A 21028-nucleotide genomic window follows, 5' to 3' on the forward strand; every position below is an offset into this window, starting at 1 on the left:
GACTTGCCTGTGATTAGGAGCGGCAAAAGAAAAAGAAAAAAAATGAAACAAGGCAGACTATTCCTAGAGTCAAAAAGGCATCTGATTCCTGTATCTACTGGGTACAAATTATATAAGGTCCATGCACAACATACCTGCACTATGCAGACATGTCATTTATTTTAACTTTCAAGTGCTTGATAGAGTAGCATTAATAAATATTATCTTACTGTTTAAATACATGTGTACAATGTGTCTCCAGGTAAGACATGATTTGTCTATAGACCTAGGATTTTCCAAGAATCAATTATTATTTGGAATCAAATCCACAGTGATCCAAAGATAGAGGCTGTATAGATAGTTTAAAGGAGTGGATGCACAGAAGTGCCTTTAGGAAGAAAGCCCAGGTAAGGAGTTAGGTCAGCTTAAATTTTACACTGTATTAGTATCATGAAGCAGCTTATTGTTTACAGCTGTATTTAAAATATGGCCAAATACTGAAAGTAGTATTTAGTACCCAGCAACCTAATTCTCCCCTAAGATAATGCTGTCCTTCTCTTGCTCTCATGTGGATGAGATGTGTAGCATTGCTCAGACACCACAGAATTTGCAGCAAGCAAAATTATTTTTTAGTATGACTTTGTGTAACAGCCTGAAACAGCCCATTATAATTCCAGATAAATTAAGAATTGCTATGTTATATAACTAAATTCATCATTAAACATGTAATTCATATAAAATTACAGACATATCTTTTGTACTGACGCAAATAGCTGCATGAGAACACTGTCGGCAGCAGCTGAAGAGGTAGCACTTGGCATAGGTAGGAGGGCATTTTATTTTGTAAACTAAACATAGTGGACAGGATTTTTGGAATTACTTAGCACTAGCCATCCTGCTCACTTAAATCACTATTATAAGAGAAGGCAGGTAGAAATAGTTGTAGTTAAGATGATCCAGTATTTTTCATTGAAAGACTCAACTTTTATTCGCTTAAGATTCTGCCAGAATTAATGCATTCAGTTTGCAACTTAAACGCTTGTGGGTTTGCTCTGGGTTTCTTCTTCCTTTCTCAAGTTCCAGCTAAACTGATTCAGCTAATAATTAAATTAACAAAAAATACCTTGTTTTGTCCATGCTTTGGAGAAAAAAATCTTACGAGCACTTTATCAAATGCTATCAGGCTCAGGAACAGGAATTTGAGATCTAACAGGGATAGCAGAAATAGGGGGTCATTGCCCACACATTTCCTCTGTGATCTAGAACCAAATTCAGAATTCCTAAGTCTCACCCTTCTGCTGCCAGCAAATATCTGTGAAAATCACTCACAAAGCATATTCTCTTCTCATGGCCTATGTACACAGAAGATGGTAATTTACTGCTGCTAGGGGATATTGCTTTGCTGCTGAACTATATATAGGGATCTGTATGATTCTGCTTGACGTATTTCTCCATGACCTGAGGTCCCTTCCAACCTGAATGTTTCTGTGGTTTCCTAGGGTGGTGGCCAAGATTTTCTTTTTGTAACTGATAGGTTGCTTGATTAAAAATATATTAAGAAAAACAGAGACTGCAATATTAAGTACTCCAAAGCTACAAAATATCAAACTTTTATATAGTCCACAGGCTTTTCATATCACGATAACCATCCTCAATGACAGATGATAAGCATTCCTGTCTTAGGCAGTGTAAAGGTGGAGCTGGGGAAAATCAGGTCTGAAGAATCTCACTGGAGAATCCCTGTATCATTTGCTGCAGCTTGAGTAAATCAGAAGGCAAGACATCAGCAAGAAAGGATAGTCTTTATTCAGAGAGTGAACAGAGCCCTAGAAAATTCAATTCTACTTCTGCCTCTGCCATTGAATTCCTACTTGGGGCTGTGCAGGTCACTTAAATCATATCTGTTAGAGGTTAATAATAAAATATTCCTTTCTCCCTGGCATTTGCAAGTATAGCTGGAGCCACTTTGATCATACTATGTGTGTAACTACTAAGTCGGGTTCTGGGTGTCTCGTTAATCATCTGTCACTACTAAATGGCTTTGACATTAACATCATCATATACGTTATCCATTTGTAAGGTAGGCAAAACATTACTTTTGAACCTGACAAGAATATTCTGAAGATACATTAACAATGCCTGGGAAGCACTCAGATATTACAGTAACGAGTACCACGAGAAAATCCATGAGGAAGTTGAACATTTTATGTTCAGAGCAGAGTTTAACTACAGTGCAGTTGGCAAAGGATGACACTGAATTATGAAGGAGAAGAAACTATTGAACAAAAGCTTATTTAATGAGCACTGACCATCCTGCCACTGAATGAAGCAAGACACTGACAGTGACTGCCTTATTTGCATGCAATTAGGTGATATGTGATCATGTCACTAGGATGTAATGACATATGCAGGGAGCCTCCTTCTAATTTTTTATGCTTTCAAACTTCAGAGTTCTTTTAACATCTTCTTTCTTCTGAGAAACACATATGTTTCTTTAGTAGTGGACTTGGGCCAACCTTGAGAGCTTCTGAAAATCTCTCCCAGGATTCTGATTCAGTTGCAAAACAGCTGATAAAAATTCACCTAGTGAGATACTGGTTCTCTGTCAGCTATTCACATATAGAAACAAGGAAGCAATCTCTGATAAACCCTGAAAGGCCCAGTCTCCTGGAACGAACTTGGTAAACCAAAATGCTTGAGAGAAACTTCAAAGCTGTTTTAATCTCTGGTAATACCAAGGATACAAACCCAGTCCAGCTTGACAGGGTGCAAATGTCTCCTCTCTAGCTCCTCAGTATAGCTGTACTCAGTACTTGCAAACCTGCAGCTAAAGATTTAAACCAACTCCACTAAAATTGTCAATTGTGAAAAAGTTTTTAAAAAGCCAGCACTCAGCTTCAGAACTAGACCTTCATAAAGAGGAATGAGCCTGCTGCATTCTCAGAATTACTGTTCCAGGCTAAATGGCTACAGCTTTCTACTTCTTTGCATTTGGAAGGCGTAGAAGTATATATATTTTAAAAGAAGACTCTAGAACGTATTTGCAGAATGTGCTATGGGTTTAGGGGTTGGTGTATTCTGCAGCAAGCTCCATGGCCTTGAAAAACTCAGCATCCCTACTTAGAAGGCTGTTAACAAAAGTTCATTATAATTTAAACTACAATATGAACTCTGCGGGGCATTGAATAAATCCAAGTATTTTACTCCATTAAACTCTGACACATTTAGAAATATCATTCTAGAAGAGGCCTTATTTCTCCTGTCACCATCTCCCTGTGAAAAAGGATAATGCAATTCCTAAGGAATGTACAAATTTGTGCAAACAAATAATAAACATAAGTAAACATCCTTTCCCACTTTACTGATGTTGTACTGTAGTTAAGAGCACGCAATGTTCACTTCCAATAAACACTGAGAATGAAAATGACCATAAAAGCAATTTTCTCTGTACTTTTGACTTTCCCCCTATATAGCCTCCTAAATACTGAGAAGCAATTGGGCTGTACAGTATCTTGTGGCATTTTTTGATGACATTCAAAGGTGATCCTTTTGACTTCATTCTGAGGAAAACATAAGCTTAGCATTTTTAAACAGTGGAGATCTCAGGAAGAAAAAAGTTGGTGTTGAAGAAAGGTTATGACAAAACATACTGTCCCTACACAAAGTATGAAGCATGCTTTATGGCATTTTATTGCAGTTATTGCATTCTCTCTTTTTTGTCTTTCTCAAATCTAACAGGTAGGAAGGCAAGCTACTCTGACAGGTCAGATACAACATTCACTGAAGCCAACAAAAAGACTCCCATGTACTTCAGAAGTTTTCAGATGAAACTTTGCAGGTCAATTATTTTAACCTGAACAGAAAAATTGCAGCTTCCAATTTTGTTGGGTAATGCACACCTTCATTTCTGCACATCCCCACTTCTAGAATACAGGACTTTGTTTGTTTGTTTGTTTGTTTTTTAGGAACAGTTTATATGATACAGGACTATAGCAAACATTTCTCTCTTATAAAAGAGGAATCAGCACTGTTAATTTGATGATGCTAATGGATTTATCATTAGAGTCATTAGCAGATTTATCAACATATTCATTATTATGGACCTTCAAAATACTGCAAGCTGGAATCCTCTATGCTTTTTTTCTGCTTTACAGCAAAAATCTAGATTAAACTGATCTCTCACTTTCTGCATTCATAGAAAGGCTGATAACATCTTAGTAGTTTAATAAGTTCCATGATTCAATCCCTCTTATCCATCCCCAAGTAAATCCTTCACAGAAAGAACACAGATTACTAAAGCTATGAATCACCTTTGGCCAAAACCAAGTTGAGTTCTTGAATTCTGAAAAATAACAATAATGAAGAAAATAAGACATTTGGAGCCATTTGAAATTTAATCTTCATCTACCTACATTTGCAGTCCTTCTGGTTTTTGGCAAGTTCAAAGCCAGGCCTACATTCACAGGCAACCCCACCTTTGGGTGTCTCCCGGCAGATATGTGCACACCCATGATCTTTGTTCATACAGTTCATACCCTCTGCAAAAGAGAAAAAGAAAATTGGAAAATATTAGTACTGATATAAAATTGCAAAATAATAATTCTCAGTTATACACATCCAGTCCTCCAGTGTCACTGCAATTTTTATCATGCATTTGGACAGTGACCCACACGGCAAAAGACTGCTACTGAAATAAGCATACAATCAGAAAACTAGCATAAAAAAGAACAATCAACAAACCACTGGGATGAATTACAGCTCCTTTTCACACTTAATGTTATAAACATTATAATAAAGTACATTTTGTGACTACAACATTTAAAGTCTTTAGTGATATTGCATGAACAGGCAACGGACCTACATGGTTTTAAAAACATCAGAATGTCAGCTCCCTCATCCTGCAAGAAATTACAGTCTCATATCTAGGTGCACTGTTATCTCATAAAAGAACACAGGCACCCCAACAATTACCTGCATTTATACTTTCCAAACTCAAAAAATAACAGCATCCATTTTCCAAATTCAAACAAAAGTAGTTAGCAACTGCAGAGATAATGGAAAACACATAGAGGTATATCTGCATTTGTTTAAATCTTTATAAAAAGACTCACTGCAAAAAGATAAAGCTGAGAAATTCCACAGCATACTGAAAACTGGCAGTATATACTTTCTTTGGGGCAAATACAGTGAGGACTACAATGGAATACAGGGCATCTTCGCTGAATGCTAAAACTCAGGAATTTGGGTTTCCTTATTCCGTACCCCTATTCTAATTTTCCGTGAAAATATAGTAGATTCAAAGGATACTCCAGGAAGTTTTCTGTACCACAGATGATAATCAGAATTAAGTAATTGAGCTCATAGTTATTTTTTCCCCAAATTAACTTAGCGGTTTTTACTCTCTGGTGCATTTTTATTTGTCTCTTAATGTGTTGGATATTCTCTAACACACTAAATACATTTTTCAGATGATGCATCTACAAAGTATCATATCTGAGCATTTGTGCTTGGAGCTGTTTCTTTGCTGTTTGTTACACATCTCAATTATCTGTTTATCCACAGTAAGTGCAGTGAGTCTCCAACAAACCTATTATTACTTTTCTCTTTGAGTATATTAAACAAAACATACCAGCTGTTCAATAAAAGTGCACGGATAGATTCGGGTTAATGTTTATACTGAGAAGCAATGTCAATCAGCTTTCTTTTCATCATTGCAGGGCCAATTTTAGGTTTCTAAACCATGTAAGTAATTTAGATTTTGAATGCGCTTGATGCTCTTAGAGGCTTTCATTACCACGTTAATTCAAATCCCACATATTCACAGAAATCTTGAACTCAGTCCTTATGGGTCAACATCTAACATTCCTAGTGTGAACGAAGGCTAGCTAAATTTGCATTACAAAGCCTTCCCAGACTTCCCTTTCGGTATCTGACCTGGAAAGGAGAGCCAAATTCTCCCAGAGTACACTGACAGAGAATTCATAGCATAACTCAGCTTACTACCATGAAAATGGCATGTCTTTCCTAAAAAACTAGTGAAGGAAGCATTAATGTGAACTCAGCAGCTCATTTGTCACTTTGTAACAAGGCTACTCCTACCTATTCTAGGCTAATTTCTCAAAGCAACTCCAGTGTAAAATGTTCAGTTTAAATCTACAGTGATGACGTATCAGAAATAAATGGTTTCTCATGTCTGTTTTCAATTTCAAAGGCAAAAATAATGACTACCCTTCCTCTTCCTGCAGAAGTTACATGAACTTGTCTGCCATCTCCAGCATCTGTACACACTGCCTTTGTGCTTAGGCTGGGCCAGTACGTCAAGTGTCGAAGTTTTCTGATGAATTTGGGCAAAAGTTTCTTTCTCAGTGCACAGAACAGTTTTTAATCAAACACAAATAAAAGGATTAGCATGTAAGGCAGCTACTGAGAAATTTTGTGGACAAAAATCTGAGGAGTAAATGTCATAGAAAGTCAGTCAGATTCCCTTAGCTTGACAGAAGCTAACGGCTTCAGAAGTTATTTGCACTGCTTGGCTTTACCTCAGAAAGGTTTATATTAGTAGAGCAATGAAAATCACACATCAGCGGTCAGACAGGGGATTACTGTTGATCTCATCTAGAAAAAAAATCAGTCTTATGTCTCGCTGCCTATGAAAACCACATTATAGAGAACCGATGTGTTTCTCTCTTCTAAATCCACAACCTTTTCAACCTCAAGGAGCCTAAAAACTTGCCAAAGCATAACATAATCTGCTATCTGTAAACTGGAGCCTGAAAAACACGCTAATGGAAGACACAATACAAACTATACTATACTGTCTTATACATAAAAGTGAGGTATGAATGTTTTGTTTGGATGAACAGATACTAGAAACCTGGGAACGGCCTTATTGAAGGTTTTGAGGCATTTTATAATCTCTTTCTCTGCACTTCTACCAACAAAGAATATCAGACACAATGTGTCTGACAAACTGCATTCCTGCACACTACGCTATGTTCAGCGAAGGATCTGGGAAAGATAAAACGTGCCTGATTGAGTCACACTGCTGAGGCAATGAGAAGAGAGGAATTAGATAGATGAAAGAAGATATTCAATGGCCCAGAAGTGTAATGAAGCAAGTGATTTTCAGTGTTTACTTACAGATACTGAATATCTGCCTTTGCTAAAATCACTAGGGAAGAGAGAAATTGTACACTACTAAACATACATACAGAAATCAAAGGTCAGAATTACTACAGTTTGAAACCAAAATAAAATATAAAAGAGTCTAATATTTGTGCATAAGACCAGAATATTTCTGTTCTTGCATTAATTATTTCAGTTATTGTGTTAACTAGGTAATTCAAGCTGTAGAAAAAATATTTCAGTTCAGTGCTCAGCTGGAGAAGAACATCATAAAAATCTCCTAAATCTGAGAAACACTATTTTAGAAATTTTCAGTTTTTCTGCCAAAATGAAACACCATTATTTTTCAGACAAAACTAGGAACTCATACATAATGAAACTTTTCATTCATATTTTAATATATTTCAAAATCCTTGAGAATTAAATTACAAAAAAATTCTAAACAAAATTTTATTTAAACCTGAAAGAATGATTTAAATAAAAAGGGCAACAAAGAAGTATTTTGGCCATCTTAAAAAATGTCATCTAAACCAAATTTAGATTAATTTGCAAATAGTTTTAATCATTCCAGATTTTCTTTTTTCAGCAAATGAAATATTTAGCCAGATGTCTTCTGCAGCAATCTACAAACACAAGTGATTTATAAATCATTGTTGATACATAATATTTACTATTTTTTTCAGAGCTGACTGTTCAGATAGTACTGAACCTTTTATAATACAGCATACATATCATATCATATTAAAAAATACAAAAACAGACTAAATGCTTTCCTAATACTAGAATAATTGCTACACAAATGCATGTAAATGGGAGAGAAAATGATCCTAAAGTTACTTTGTTGTTATGTATTCTCTTTGCAAAGTGTGGCCTAAACTGTAGAAGAAGCACGAGCTGAACACACACAAACACCTCACACACACTTGCCTATACTGGAACTGGACAGAGCGCACTGCTGGTAGTCAACTAACTGGTCTGCAGACTGCTCTCCACTGTGCTATAATACTAGTAAAATGTCTGAGTTATCATCTCCCTTCACTATCACCTCCTGAGAAACAATATTTTGCCTTATTTTAGTTCATGTTTAGCAGTTACCTGATGTGCACACTCTCTTTATATTAGGAGTCCAGAGTGTAAATAAAGGCATGGAAAAAATTCCCCAGATGTTAAAGTAGGATGCCTCTCAAGCATCTCAGACAGCCTTGATGTTCAGCCTCACTGGGCACTTGGGCTGAAGGGCGACCCAATTCCAGACCCGCTGTCATGCAGATGGAGCCAAACAGCTCCTCCCTGGGATGACAGGAGCACACTGAACTGGGGCACCACCAAAAAGGCTATGCTCTCTCTGCAGGCAAGCGGCACACTGAAGGCCATACAGCTTGATCTGAAGGGACAGGTGGGAAACTAGTCATTTAGGTACAAAGTATGATCGTAGAAAAACTGGGTGGGAGCTTGTTGCTCCGTTAAACGAGTCTGAGGTTTTTCTCGTAATCACCACATGCTCCAGCCCAGCAGAGGGGCCCCAACTCTGACAGTAGTGCTCTGTGCCCAGGCATTGCTCCTTCCTAGACCAGACCAATGCAGTGCGGAACCACAGAAGCTAGGGGAAATACCTATGCAATTATTCTGGGCCTTTGCCAAAACACCACAAAATTATGCCCACAGCAGTTTCACTCCAGTCTGTTGCATAGCCTGGGCAAGATACCAGATGATCAATCTCCAGCCTGGCCTTAGCCAGAATATATTTGCAGAGCTGTATCTTGTACTATGCAGCTTAGTGTCTTCTGCCTCTCTGTGTAGTCTGTGCAGATGCACCACTCTAATTTTGATCAGAAACAACTGCTCCTGGCTGCTTTTGTTGATTTTTGCAGAAGTCTGTGTGTACCAGCTTCCTGAATGTAGGTGATCACAGGTCAAGTGAAAGACCATAGTTCACAAAGACTAGATGTTGATAAAAGAGAAGTCTGTATACCAAAAAATCCTTATGTTACTATCCTAATGCTAAAATGTCCAACCACTGAAAGGTTCTAGGTTTTTCATGTTAACTGTTAATTAAAGCAATAGCTAATTTGCATATATACTTTTTTTAATCTATCTTTTTAAACATCCCCATGCGCTGTCTAGAAACTTTTTTAATTATCCCTAGAAAAGGAAGACGTACGAAGTGCACTACCATGCATTTCCAGAAGGTAAAATCTCCTACTGGCAATTTTCTTACGTTTCTTTCTTACAAAAGGCGAATTCAAAACACAGTGTCACTATACAAGGGCACTTTATGGCTTTTAAAAAGATTGCAAAGCAATTTCGAAATTAGTGATGAAAACAGAATGGTCCAGTCTGCATCTTTTGTTTGATGAACTACCACTATTTAAGGTAGTCCTTAGATCCTAGCACAAAAACCAGGTGCATTTGCTCTCTGGCAGTGCTGGCAGACAGTGAAATAAGAACTTTTCAAACACAGAAATACATATTCTCAGCAAATTCACCTTACAAAAAAGAGAGTAAGACAGAATCCAATGAAAAATATAGTAAAAACAGGAACAGAAATGTTGTCCATGAATGGAAAAACACTAATGTAATTAAATTAAAACACCTCTTAGCAACTTGAGAAACCCCCTCCTCTGGCATTCATGGATTTTTTCTGACTTTCAGTTACAAAAGATTGTATATGAGAAAGTGACAAACATTGTTTTATGACCTACAGACAAGCATTCATTCTTGTTCCTGGCCTAGGAGAGATTTTGATCTGAGTCTACCGCACTAATCCAGTCTGCCATCTGGTTATCACAAATATCTTAGTAGTCTGATACAACGACCTTTCCATTGTATTATGCTCTAAAAATGTTTTCAGCTCAGTGGCTCTGGCAGTGCTTAAATCAGGCTGACTATGGCATCTAACGTACTGACCAGACTTTATTTTTCATTAACACTGCCTGTTCTCATCTTAATTAAGACTTCTAACAATTATTTCACTCTGCAATTCAATATATGTTTATCTTATCCTCTGTGTTCTCATAATTTCATTTACTCCATATTTATTTTCTTGCTATTTTTTATGACTTTCAGATAAAGGTGCTGATTCAAAATACAACCTGCAAATAGCAACATTAAATTGTGCCAAAAATGTAATACAATAATAACTTTTAGAGTATTGTCAGAGTATATGTGGTTGAATATGGTAAAAGAACTAAAAGAGTTCTACAACTTAATCTATCTATACACACTGTTAATTTTAGCAACAGGTAGACAGTAAAACCTTTTCTTACAGTTGCATTCACATGCAATAAAAATTGAATCTTAAAAAAAGGATCATTAAAAAAGTTGTGGACTTGACTTCGTGATCAAAAATTGTTAGAACAAGATAAAAGACGTTAAATGGAAGTTATATGCAAATCATTGTTTTGTTGGATTAAGATAAGCTACAATACTTAATTTATTAACTGTTTTACACACTTTACACATCAATCTTTATTACAAGGGATAATTACTTCTGCTTGGGTAGGGGATCCATGAGATGCTGTAAAACTGTTGTCAGTGATATTCAGGACTTTCAAGTATAGGTTAGAGTCCTGCTAATTTAAGGATTGGTAGAGTTGGACTGTATCGTGAGGGAAAACCATACTTACATCCTTTAGACTCTGCTCTGTTAGATCAAGTATTAAATAAGTGTCAGTTTAAAAACAAGTCATCTGACCTAGCATTCTATGATAGGCATCAGATCTTTCTCAATACTTATGCAAGATCAGACTATAATTATATACTACTATTATACACTGTATATAGATCACATATACTATAATATAATCTATATATGAAATATAATATCAAAATAAAGTATATTGTAATTATAGAAAGTATATAATAAAAAAGAGATATAATGAAAAATACAATCTGCTTAGGTCAGCTGATGGTTACTTCTGGTCATTCTCTCAATGACTGGTGCCAGAAAAGAAGGAACATACCTTCAGCAGCAGAGAGAGGAAAGAATACAAGAGGAAACAAACTTCCTCATTTTACACTCGCTCACTAAAATATGAACATAGTAGGATATCTTTGTTTTCTTTTTAAAAATGAATGTGAGAAACTACAGCCCTACAATAAAATTCACTGGTCAATGGCTAAGCAATATAGAAGATTCATAGGGATAACTCAACCCCCAGAATTTTTCTTTTTACTCTCTTAAGAATGGGGACCAAATAAACACCGTAAGTTCCTGCTTGAGACAGGATCATGATGCTAGTGAAAGTGCAAGACGGCTGTTTCAAGCCAAATTTTACACTATGCATGTAAACTATGGTCATATAAGCTCAGTTAGATGGTTGACTATTCAAAATACGCATACTATTAACTTTTCTGCCTGCTTGTGGAAAACAGGTCTCCATCTACACATATGAGTATCCCTGCTTTGGCTTTTTAACTCAAACATCTTATGTATTCCACACAGCGATGAAAATCAAAATGTGGCTAACCAAACCAACTACAGTCAACAAATACCTATGGTCAGATCTTGGCTCCATTGAAGCCAAAGGATTGTTTTCTAAGGGCCTGGATCTGACCTTCACCTTTGTGCTGCACAGTTTCAGGACATTTCTCTCTCACTTAGTTAAGGCCTGATTCTGGGAGGCGAAGTAAGCATCTGGTGATTTCGGTTCCCCCAGGGAGGGAGTAGGATGCTCTCATCTTAAACTAGTATATGCCTTTATAAGAGGATACCCCCACCACACACACACATCAAGATTTGCTCTCTTTGGTAAAAAAAATAAATAAATAAAAGAGGATGAAACTAACTGATGCCGTCATCTACCCTTGCTCAGCCAGCCCCAATGCCATGAGAACAAAACATCCCTATAGGAACAGATTAATTAAGCTACATTAGAAACCTCACATCAGGTATGCCAGAAACAGTAATCTATTTCATGGCCTAATGTTTTTCATCTTGTCAACTGAATGAACACAGGGCTTTCTTATCATTGTTGAAATATGCATAGTGTTGCATGGTTCTGTCTAAAGCTTTAGAAAAATATAGTTGGTTTGGTGACAATAACTAACCAACCCCTACAGAGGTCTAAAAGAAAACAAAACAAACAAAGGAAGCCAACTGATTCAAGGAAACAGAATTCTATGCTATTAAGGAGGCTGGCTGGATAAATTCTGGACATCATACAGGAAAACAGCTGCTGGTATATTACAAAATAAACAAGTTCAAGTTTGTTTAGCAATGACATGTGTTTTCAGTTGGATATAGAACATACTTAGGGACAACATCTTCAGCAGGCATGCTTGCAATCTCATCTCTGACAAGATGCTCCTGCTCTGAGTGGCAGGAAGAAAAAATGCATTTGTCATCCATCCTTGAATAGGGGTTTTCTCTCAAGATTTAAAAATAGGCATGTGTCAGAAATACAACTTAATTTTGTCAGCTGTAAAGGCAAAGATCTGTGATTCTGCAAAAGTACTATAGCTTCCAAGAAGAGGACAGGAAGATAAAGTGAGCTATAGGAGTTAACAGACCAAGTTTAAGTTAGCAGAAGAAACATGCAGGTAAGAAAAGGAAATAGATGCATAGTTTTCCAGAAAACGCCTAGCAATTCCTGTAGGACCATTACCAGAAAAGAAGAATTACTGGCTGAATTCCAGCGTAGGTTGGTTGCAACTGACTATTGCCATTATGTGATAGCTTTTAGGTGGATCATATGAAAGAAGCTGGTAACCTTGGTTTGGTTACCATATCATAGAACTACTAATAAAGGCTGGTGCCCACTGAGTATAGTTACCTTCTCACACACAGATGTGCTTAGTTTATCCCAAAGTAAATTTCAGAAGATAGTTCATGCAACTTGTATTGCTGCTGCTCTGGCAAAATCAAGCCTGCCAGTCTCTAAGAGAATCAACTTGGCACCTTCCACCTGCAGGCAACATTAATTTCACACAAAGTGGGGAAAATAAAGATAAGGAGAAGAAAAGAAAGGAAAATAAAGCACAATGAACACTAGTATAATCTGCCTTTAATCTTGATTAAGTGTTTAAAAGGCAGTCCCTTTAACAGTAAAGTGAAGAAAAAGAATAGGCTGGTTCCTGGGGAGTCACTGTCACACAAAGCCTGTTAGCAGACTGGATGGAGGAGACCCAAGAGGTCTGACAAGACCAAACCAGAGCTGTCCTCTTTTTCCTCTTGAACCTTCTCCAACTCTGACATATTTCTTGGTGCCTTGGTGGTAAGTAGTAAACCTTGAGTACTCTGATATCCTGAGCCCCAGAGACATGGTGCCTACAATACAGCTACCAAATAGCAGTATCTTCAAGGCATGAACATGTATTTTTGGTCAGGTAGAAGTTTGGTAACTATAAAAAAGGCCAAAGTTGTCTCAAAAATAACTCAGTGGTTATTTTTGAAAATGATAGCCTTTCGGGCCTCATATTATACTGGAGATATAAAAACCTGTCTCACTCTTTTCTAAAAGGCTCTTAGTGTTTACTTATAACATGGGAAGACTGCACAGATTTAGACTAGAAAATGGCAAGGAAGTATTTTTTCCCTCCTCGTTTACAGGAAAACTCAGTATTTAAACAGAACATCTCCACCCTCTACTAAGTGAAATTTCTCAAGAAGATGTGCCTACACCAGCAAAGTTTTTGGTCTTCCAATAAAAAGACTTTAAATAATCTACGAGAGTTGACACTTTCTATAAGTGTAAATAAATCATTTAATTGCAAATACATCTTTCATTAACGTTTCATAAGAAGGTTTTCAACCAAGTATAATCAAAGTTTAAATCACTACAGTATCATTTGTGTAACTGAAAAAGAAGAGATAGGATTAAGAAAAGACACCTAAAATCTTACAATTTTTTCCTTGTTCTGAAATTTGCACAGCTTACATTAGACAGCCTTGCTTTCCAGAAAGAAAGATGCTGGAACTAATTCTAACAAAATACTCCAAAAATAAGTATTTCTAGGATACTTTTTAAAACATGTAACATATAGTCAAATATATAGTGTAACAGTAACTATTTCAACAAGACTTGTCTTTGCATCCTTAGCATCCCAACTCTTTCCAGGAAAATTTCATAACTTCTTGCAAGATCAAGCAATAAGATACAAAATGAATATGTGCTTGATTAACCCCATTTGGAATCAAGACCAGATATTTAGCAGGTTTATTTTCAGACTCTGTTATTTAAGAAAGCTGTAGAGTAAATAATCCTTGCAAAGCAGCAGAATGAAACAGATTCTTCTTTTGGGTTCCTATTAAGCTTTAACTAATACACTTTATCCCTAGGAAAACAATCAATGATGAACAGTCCTGGATGGACATGAAGGTTTACTGTAAAATCCCAAATGGATGAATGATCTCAGCAACACTAATTCTGCATTGGGAATATACTCACAATTCTCAGCTCTGTTTTTGGGAAGTAACTGTTTCCTGTGGCCTTGACTTATACAACACCACCTTTCCAAAGCATAATACATCCCAAATCAGACAACACCGTGAAATCATTCCACAGAAATCTGATAATAGTTCTGCTATTTTAGTAAGACAATAAACACAACACTAAAAGACAATTCTAAGTACTTCGTGTTGATTGCTTGAAAACCATATGCAATAGATTTTTTTCTATTTTTTAAAATAAACAGAAGACATACTGTAGGACTAATTAACAAAATGATAGAGAATATATATAGTGTATAAAATTACACATATAATTATATAACATATTCTACATATATGTATGTCTAAATATATAATATATATATATATAAAATTCCATATATATGTTGTGCTAGAGGCAAAAATTGTCCACAACTCTTCAAGTAAATATGGAGAGCAGATTAAAGGAATATCTTGTATCAAGCCCGTCACTTTCAAAAGCCTAAACATGACCAAAATTTATAGCTGTTACTGATTTTTTTCTTACAAAATAAAATCCTGGTCATGAGGCCAAGGAATTCATAGACTTGCCCAATTTATGCTATGCAGAAGAAGTCAACTAGATCAAAGGCAGTCATCTTACTCAAAGACAGGGGATACAGCAATGCAGTTTATGACCTCCAGTTCAGTTTTTTCAGGTCAGTTCAGTTCTAGAAAGCAATGTGGAGCTACATCCATGTGCAGCTGTGCTATAGTCTCCAGAATTTCACATTTCTATCAATATTTTGACTGCACAAAAATCCAGTAGATTTAGTTGGTCTCGCATGACTTCCACCAGTGTGGTGACTTTCAGCAGAAAAAGTCATCTATATTTTAGATCTAAATTGGACCCAAAATTTTTTAACAGTTTTAACATTTTTTTCCTGGTGCATCTAAGTAGTACACACAACACAAGTTCTTGGGTGCAAAACTTTTGTGCCCAAAACTTGAGGCCTGTACAGCATATTTCCATGCACCACTGGTGTGCAGGAAATAGTTCATCTCTTGAGGAAGTCAAGCTGGAAGGTGTGTACCTGGGTGCCCAGCACCCCAGAGAGCATAATGCATTTCAAACTTTTTCCCAGTTTCAACATATTGCCTACTTCTTTTATAAATACAGGCATGTATATATCGCTGATGAGTGTCAGAGAAATAAAGTAACCCAGCTCATAGCAGGCAGTTGAATTAAGATCTTAAGAACAAAATGACACTCTGTCTTAGAAAATGCTATTGCTAAAATTTTATACTTGTAAGACAGCTTATACCTAAGGACAATTGGATTATTAAATATGAAAGACAAAGATATATGTTTGCAAACTGCCTTGTCAATGGGGAACTAGAGGCTGGGGTAAAAGCCAAGTTATCTAGAGTATTGTCATAACTAAATAACTATTCTCAAAATATTTGGCCCTTCTCTATTTTCCTTCATCTTTTGATTGATTATTTAGTGGTTCTGGTGGTAGAGCTCATAAATTTTCAAAATTCTTACAAGTTGTTTTTGTCTTTTTGATCAAAGAAATGTTTATGTACCTTCCCATACTGTGTCTCTTTAAACCATTTAAACCATTGGCTTTTTCAAAGTGTTTTTTTTTTAACACCATAATGTGATGTACACAGAGAGGTAAATGATGTCAGAATCCTTTCTGCCCCAAATCAGTCTGTAAATCTTCAGAAAAGCAAAGTTCATGGGTGCATTTAAAAGGGGCACAATCTGTTTGTGCTTAAAAGAAAGTCCCCCTTTTTTGTGTGTCCAGAGTAACAATGCCAGAATGTGTTATTGCAAAGAACTGTTGCCATGGCGATGCCATCAATAACATCATTTTCTGCATCCTTGTCCTTTAAACACATATGGAAGGCAACAAGCATTGGTAAATGTGAAAAAAGAACAATTACCTTTTCTCTCTCAACAGCAGAGGAAGCCTTTTTTTCACCTCATCAATAGAAAATTATGTAGAAAGGAATAATAGGACTGTTACAAGAAGCACCAAGAAGCCTATTAGTGACAAAGGCTTTTTTTTTTCCCCCTCTCCATGAATAATTACAGCTCTTCAATAAGAAATCAGCCCCGGCTAAGGACTCTCTGCGAGCTTTAGATGGTAAAACAAACATTTGACTATACAAGGATTTCCCTTTCATGTACCTTTCCAAGAGAAAACAAGAAAAATTCAGAGCGCCAATGGGAGAGAGAAAACCTAAAGAAACATCTGCTGCAATTAAATTTAAAGAACCCTGCATATTCATACAGTGAAACACTCATATCAAAAGCAACCATATTTAGTGAGAGAATCAACATAAATTTCAAACCAGCAGGTTGAAGTTGTCTGTGGTGGGAAAGTCTGGCTCTTTAAGTAGTATGATATCAGGAACCTACTGTCATTTTGTACCAGTGGGCAAAAGAGGGATTTCAACAGGAGATATGTTACCAAACAGTTGTAAAACTCTGTTCAATCTAAGCCTCAAAGGCTAAAGCAATACAGTAGATACACTTACTACATAAGGTCAATGCATAAATAATGGCCCCTTTATCACAGCAAGATTTGACTGCAAGGACTTCTGAGTGTCATGTAACACATAATTAAGAACCCCTTCGGAAACATTACATTTTTGTCCTGACTCTGATAGGCGATGTACAACATGGGGAGCTCTGAATGTGCTGCTTGGTGCTCTCTATACAAAATGAAGGTCAATATGTCATGGAATGGCTTGCTGGTATCTCCTAGGCCTTCTCCTATGTAGCTATGCTAGGATCAGAGGCTCAGGATGGAAATGGGAAAATCTACTGCTTCCTTCTCCTTGTCTCTAGGTAGTAGAAGGAATGTAAGAAAGAGAAAAATGAGAGAAGAAAGGAAGAAAGGAGCAACAGTTTTTGAAGGGAGATGGAGTATATGAGATCTAGAATAGCAGTTGGTAAGCTCAGACATCCAGATGCCTTGCAAGACTAAACCAAAGGATTGCTAGGAGTAATGACAATAAAGATGCATAGCACAGAACATCTACTAGGTTTAAAGCAGTAAAATGAATTTATTAAGAAGATACATTTCCAAACTCTTCAGTTGAGTGAGAATGGTCTACGAGTAAGAGATACCAACTTAGCTGTATGTTTGCATTTACTAGGGAAAGTCTGAGCTAGTTAGGAGAAAGAGCTATCAAGACGTTTGAATGCATTATTGTCTTGCACTGTCCTTTGATTTCTCACTGTTTCTGTCTCTCCATCTCTAAACTGAGAAGTAATGCTTGCTCATTTTGCACAGTTGCTTGAGTTCTCCCTTTGTTGCGGTGGAAATCCTACAGAAATAGTGAGCTGCTACAGAAGAACAACATATGGAGGGAATCCTTTTTTTTTTTTTTCCTTTCCATTTTAGCGCCTCTGCAATGTTTCAAAGTACTCACGCTATTCAATTCGGCATTTAAAGTTAACATTGACTGGATTCTGTTTCTGGAAAAAAAAAAAAGCTTCTGTCCCCTGTCTAGATTTAAGAATTGTTTAGAAAGCTCTATTGAAAGGCTTTAATTGGACAGATAAAGGGCTAATTCAGCTTACCTGAGGGGCTGTTCACCCATTTCACCAGAAAACAAAAATTAGTGAAATCTTTTTCTTAGTATCCAAACATTACCCTTTATCACTGAAATCCTATGAATAAAAGACAAATTGTTGGAAGGAAACGTTATGATTCCCTTCCCTTCTGGTTTGCATGAGACTTGGAAAGAAAACATCTACTTTTGTAATTTCCTAGCTGGACTCAAGAGGCAGAAAGCTGAACTGCAGTTCCCAGTTTACCAGTCCCTCAGATCAACATTCTCCGTGGTTGTTGACAAGACAAACCAATGCTTCTGATGAATTGGTGAAAGAGTCTCTTTAAATCCTCAGAGATAGTATAAAGGCCATTGGAAGTTTATATACCTAATTTTTGCAGTAAGTATTAAAAACATACCTATGGTTTCTTAAGATACAGTTCCTTAACTCGTTTGGACTCTGTGACTAGAATGACATCACTGCTTATGTTATTCTCTTTCATAAGTAATTAAAAAAAATTCCTTAAAATAATCAGATAGCAGTCAAATTATTCTCTTTTCCTTTCCTTGAGTCCTCAGATGGAAGTTCCTCTATTTGAACATGTAAATTTGTACCATATGGCTATGAAAAAGCAAAAGGGATGATGCCAAAATTTAAACTCCCTTATACTAACATATTCTAACCACTAATGGTGCTTCACAAAGGAAAATGATCTTTCCATTTTAGAGATGCTAGTAAAATGGAAACCTGAAGATGAACCCAGAAATGTCCCCTAAAACTAAAACTTCCATTGTGCCAAAAGGCAAATATCACTAAAAGGCAAACTACTTTACATCTTTAGCAAGCTTGTTAGAGTTTTGCCTGATAATTACAAATTCGATTGTTTTCATGGCCTCTGAGATGATGAACCTCCTCTACATCACCACCATTTTCACTTGAATGAGTGTGTTTCCCCTACACGTAAGTCACAAAACATTTTTGAAAATGTTCTCAAAGACATCATTGAAAAGCTTCAGTGGTATATTTCTAGCCAAAACCTGCAGAGCAAAAACTAGCAAACATGTCTTACAGCTCCAGTCTTGTCACCATTTAGGTAACTGAGTAGACTTTTTGTGACGTATCTTTGCTAAGGAACTTGCAAAATCCTTGGCTCAGAGAAAAATTAAAGCTTTGAGTGAGCAGGTATTGTTCAGATGGTGAAAGCAAATGAGAGATGGGTCCTGGGGAAGAGGCAAGAGAAGGAGATGAGGGAGCATAGACAGGAATGAAGGACTGGTCAGTAACTGACACTGAGTCGGAGGATTTGGACAGAGGCCTGTAGAAGATATGAGTGATAATGCTGGGGAAACAGCAGAAGAGTGATCAGGGAGAAAGTCTCTGGTCTCAGTCTCAGGTCTGAGACTGAAAAAAGGGAAGGAAAGCTGTATTTGATGAAGTCCTGGAAGTCAACTAGTGTGGATATGGAACAGAGAAAGTGGAGTGCTGAACAGACAGGTAAGTTAAATTCCTGTAGTCACCTAGCACATCAAAATTTGGATAAGGGAAGAAGAATTAAGCGAAAGCTATTGAATCCTAGGAAAAAAAGGACAAAGAGTTAGGTGAGCCATAAAGTTACAAACACACGAAAAAATGGGGAATAAAGGAGAAATGAATGGAAAAGATGGCAGGCAGAGGGAATCAACAGAAGCAGCCCTTTCTGAAAAACTTATCTCAGACTCATCTGAAAAAGGAGTGGGTCTCTTATTCCATGTTCCTCAGTGACATGATTTTATGATTGATGGCATGCTATTGAAGATCTTGATTTGAGAACACATATATTTTTCAGCTTCTTTAAAAGAATTTTGAGGGATGGCTTGATTTCATCTACTATAATCTTTCCCACCACAACTCTGTATACACAGGCTGCTTGTGAGGTGACATCAGACCAAGGAAACATTATGAGCATTCCTCACTGCCACTGGCATAAGGACTGTCTTTATCAATATTCAGCAAAGCATAACAGTAGAAACTTTATATGTTCAGAAGTAAAGCACTGGACAAACTCTTAATCTGTGACACAAGCGGGAGTTTCAGCCTCTAGGTGCTATGCTGGATGAGCTTAGCATTCTTGGGTCATTATGAAATTAAGTTCTTTGTGCATTAAACAATATATTTCTTGTTTTATCAAAAATACCCTTTTAATTAGCTGGGTTATTACCATAATTTGGAATAGTTTGTGGATCTGGAAAGTTGCCATGGGGTGTTGGTTTTATGCCATTTAATGGCTCTTGTATGTTGTTTTTAAGTGTCACTGATGTGGTTTTTTTCTAGACTCACTGAAACAATACGGGAGACAAACAGCATGCACTTAGACCTGACTTCAAATTTAAAAATCCAATTTGATGTTAATCCACATCCTTAAAAATTACAGGGTACCATAATCTGAATTAACCCCAAAATACTTACAACAAACTCCAGCTACCTCACTTGGCCAGCCAAAGAAGAGAACACAATGCTTACTTTAGGAAATGCGTTTACTGGATTGGAAGCACTACCATCACTTGTTCTGCCAAAAGAAATGAAGAAGACAGGCCAAGTATTGAGTGCCAGAAAGCAAAACCAGGACAGCACCCCTTAAGTCACTCAGAGACACTGCAGGAAGCCCTTCTACTTTCTTGATGCTTGCAATTCTTCCGTGAAGCCACTTTTATGACCCCACCTTCACAACTGAGACACAATTTTTAAGTCTGGTACATTTGATAACTAGGATTTTTATTACCATAGGCTACAGTGAGCCTCACAGCACTAGCAAGCCATTTTGCATTATTTATAACATTGCTGCTCCACACTGATGCCACCGATTTTCCATCTTCAGCTTCAGAGCTTGAGCAAAAGGACAGAGATCTTCGTTCAGTATATTATTGTGAAAGCCTGTTGGCAGCCCCTGGACTTTTTTTTCCCTCAGGATGCTAATTGCCAGATTTCATAAGCTGTAAGTGCGTTGCTATGTTACTTTTGACCTT

The 21028-nt window shown here is 36.8% G+C and overlaps 1 protein-coding gene across 1 annotated transcript in view; it reads right to left on the bottom strand.

Moving 5' to 3' along the window:
- Nucleotides 1–21028, bottom strand: part of SCUBE1 (signal peptide, CUB domain and EGF like domain containing 1) — a 209806-nt gene that overhangs the window by 99697 nt on the left and 89081 nt on the right. Inside the window, exon 5 of the mRNA XM_062570700.1 lies at nt 4392–4517. Coding sequence (XP_062426684.1) covers nt 4392–4517 — 126 coding nt within the window. The remainder of the gene's footprint in view (nt 1–4391; nt 4518–21028) is intronic.

Source organism: Rhea pennata, chromosome 1, assembly GCF_028389875.1.
Source record: "Rhea pennata isolate bPtePen1 chromosome 1, bPtePen1.pri, whole genome shotgun sequence".
NCBI lineage: Eukaryota > Metazoa > Chordata > Aves > Rheiformes > Rheidae > Rhea > Rhea pennata.